The sequence below is a fragment of the Amphimedon queenslandica genome, unplaced genomic scaffold (genome assembly GCF_000090795.2).
Source record: "Amphimedon queenslandica unplaced genomic scaffold, v1.1 AMPQUscaffold_10156, whole genome shotgun sequence".
In the NCBI taxonomy this organism is placed as follows: Eukaryota; Metazoa; Porifera; class Demospongiae; order Haplosclerida; family Niphatidae; genus Amphimedon; species Amphimedon queenslandica.
In genome coordinates this window covers 1-2,023 of record NW_003549573.1, presented here as the reverse complement: position 1 = coordinate 2,023, position 2,023 = coordinate 1, and the positions used below count along the sequence as shown (strand labels likewise).

Genomic DNA, 2,023 nt, shown 5'->3' with positions numbered 1-2,023 from the left:
TTTTGTATTATATCTAGTTTATGATAGTCTATGGTTCTGTTCCGCATTCTAGACACTCTGCAGAACGCTACGCGTTCGCTCCGCATACGTCTGTGTACGTTCCGTATCACTTGTTCCGCATTCTTCGTAGTGTTCCGCACGTTCCGCATTTTAGTAACGACCCTTCTATAGGGCCGGCCGTTCGTAGTCTGGCCCCGCCTCTTCGTTGCGCGGGGGTGGCGCAGAAGAGTCTGGTGACACTGCTACAGAATTTGTGGCACTAAGCACAGGATTGAGCGTCCCAATCAGATTGCAGCACTCACGTGGAAGTAACTTTGTCAGGTGATAGTAGTGTGACTATAACTGTAATAAAATGGCTGCTAATGCAGTGCCCATGGATTCTGCTCTTGATTCTGCTATCGATGCAGCAGGTAGAAGGCTAGGATACGAAACAGTAAAGGAAGATCAGAGATATGTGATTAGATCATTCTTGGAAGGGAAGGACGTGTTTGCTTGCCTCCCAACAGGATATGGGAAGTCACTATGCTACTTTATTCTGCCACTAGTATATGATATTCTCCAAGGACACAGCTCTCCTTGGTTTGTCGAGATAGTAATTAGCCCTCTACAAGCCTTGATGAAAGATCAGGTCAAGTCATTACAAGATAAAGGTATGACAGCTGTCAGTGTTATGGGGAGAGAAGATGAAGAAACAAAGCAGGGAATTGTCTCCGGTAGATATCAGGTAGTATTTACCACACCAGAGCTGTTACTTCAAAATAAAGATTGGATTCATGTATTTCAAAGTGCATCACTTACAGAAAGATTGATCGCCATTGTTATAGATGAAGCACACTGTGTTAAAAAATGGTAAGGTTTTTGATTCTATTTCAGTGTAACATTTAATATAATTATTAATAGGGGTTCAAACTTTAGAAAAGAGTTTAGTAAGCTGGGAGATTTACGAGGATTTTTTCCATCACATTTACATTTCATGGCGTTAACAGCAACTGCATCACAGACAACAAGGAAAAGTGTAATCAAACTGCTCGGAATGCACAAACCTGTTCCAGCCCCTCCCATGCATGTAGATTGAAAGGTGTGGCATTCCATCATACTGGAATGATTGGCAGCAAGAAGACCGTGTGAGAAAGAAGCTTCACTTTTTCCTTACTAATCAGCAATATATGATAAACTTGCTGACAAAAAAAGTTGCTGCCTTTGTATATTTGAGATAGTATAGGTACTTTAGTGCCTATAACCCAGCAAGTTGTTGCTCTAGCGCTGCACAAACGAGCGACCTCAACAATTTCAAGTAAGTATAACTCTTCATCAAGTAAGATTTAGAGAAATCTGTTCATATTATTTGAAGGCCATGTTCTAATCTACTGAAAAATGCTACCAGCTATCTCTAAAGTGCCAACACAACGGAACTTTTCCATGAATCTCTTATGTATGGGATTGTACCGTCTGAATGGAAAGTACACAAGATAACACCTGTTTTCAAAGCGGGAGATACTCAATATGTAGAAAACTATAGACCAATTTCTCTGTTATGTATCCTATCTAAAGTTTTGGAATCAATCATATACGCTAAAATAATTCCATTTCTAAGTGATCTTCTCTGTCGTCACCAATTTGGGTTTCTCAAAGGTCGCTCAGCTGTCTCTCAACTACTTATAACTTACAACAACATAATGAGGAACTGTGAGAGTGGTCAATCAACTGATCAGGTCTACTTCGATTTTAGCAAGGCTTTTGACTCAGTCCCCCACTCGCTCCTACTGTATAAGCTATGGATGCTTGGTATCACTGGTCCTCTTTGGTGCTGGTTTAAGGATTATCTAAATCAGAGGATGCACTTTGTAGAGATTGAAGGTTGCTCCTCTCAAATGTTACCTGTTAGGTCTGGTGTACCTCAAGGGAGTATCTTAGGACCACTCCTTTTTCTTGTTTTTGTGAATGATATACCAGATGTTATCGATTCATCTCACCTGTTTTTGTTTGCTGATGACTCAAAGCTACAGAATGTCTCCTCTTTATC

At 40.6% G+C, this 2,023-nt stretch overlaps 2 protein-coding genes across 2 annotated transcripts in view; one reads left to right on the top strand and one right to left on the bottom strand.

Moving 5' to 3' along the window:
- LOC109590362 (uncharacterized) overlaps positions 1 to 1,745 on the bottom strand; it is a gene marked incomplete at its 3' end in the record, with an annotated part of 5,141 nt that extends 3,396 nt beyond the window's left edge. Inside the window, exon 1 of the mRNA XM_020006284.1 lies at positions 1,668 to 1,745. The remainder of the gene's footprint in view (positions 1 to 1,667) is intronic.
- Positions 191 to 1,117, top strand: LOC105315453 (ATP-dependent DNA helicase RecQ-like). The gene is made up of 2 exons (XM_020006285.1): positions 191 to 849; positions 901 to 1,117. Exons 1-2 carry the CDS (start codon positions 353 to 355, stop codon positions 1,073 to 1,075), a joined length of 672 nt encoding a protein of 223 aa, XP_019861844.1. The 5' UTR covers positions 191 to 352; the 3' UTR covers positions 1,076 to 1,117.
- Positions 1,746 to 2,023: the final 278 nt, after the last annotated feature.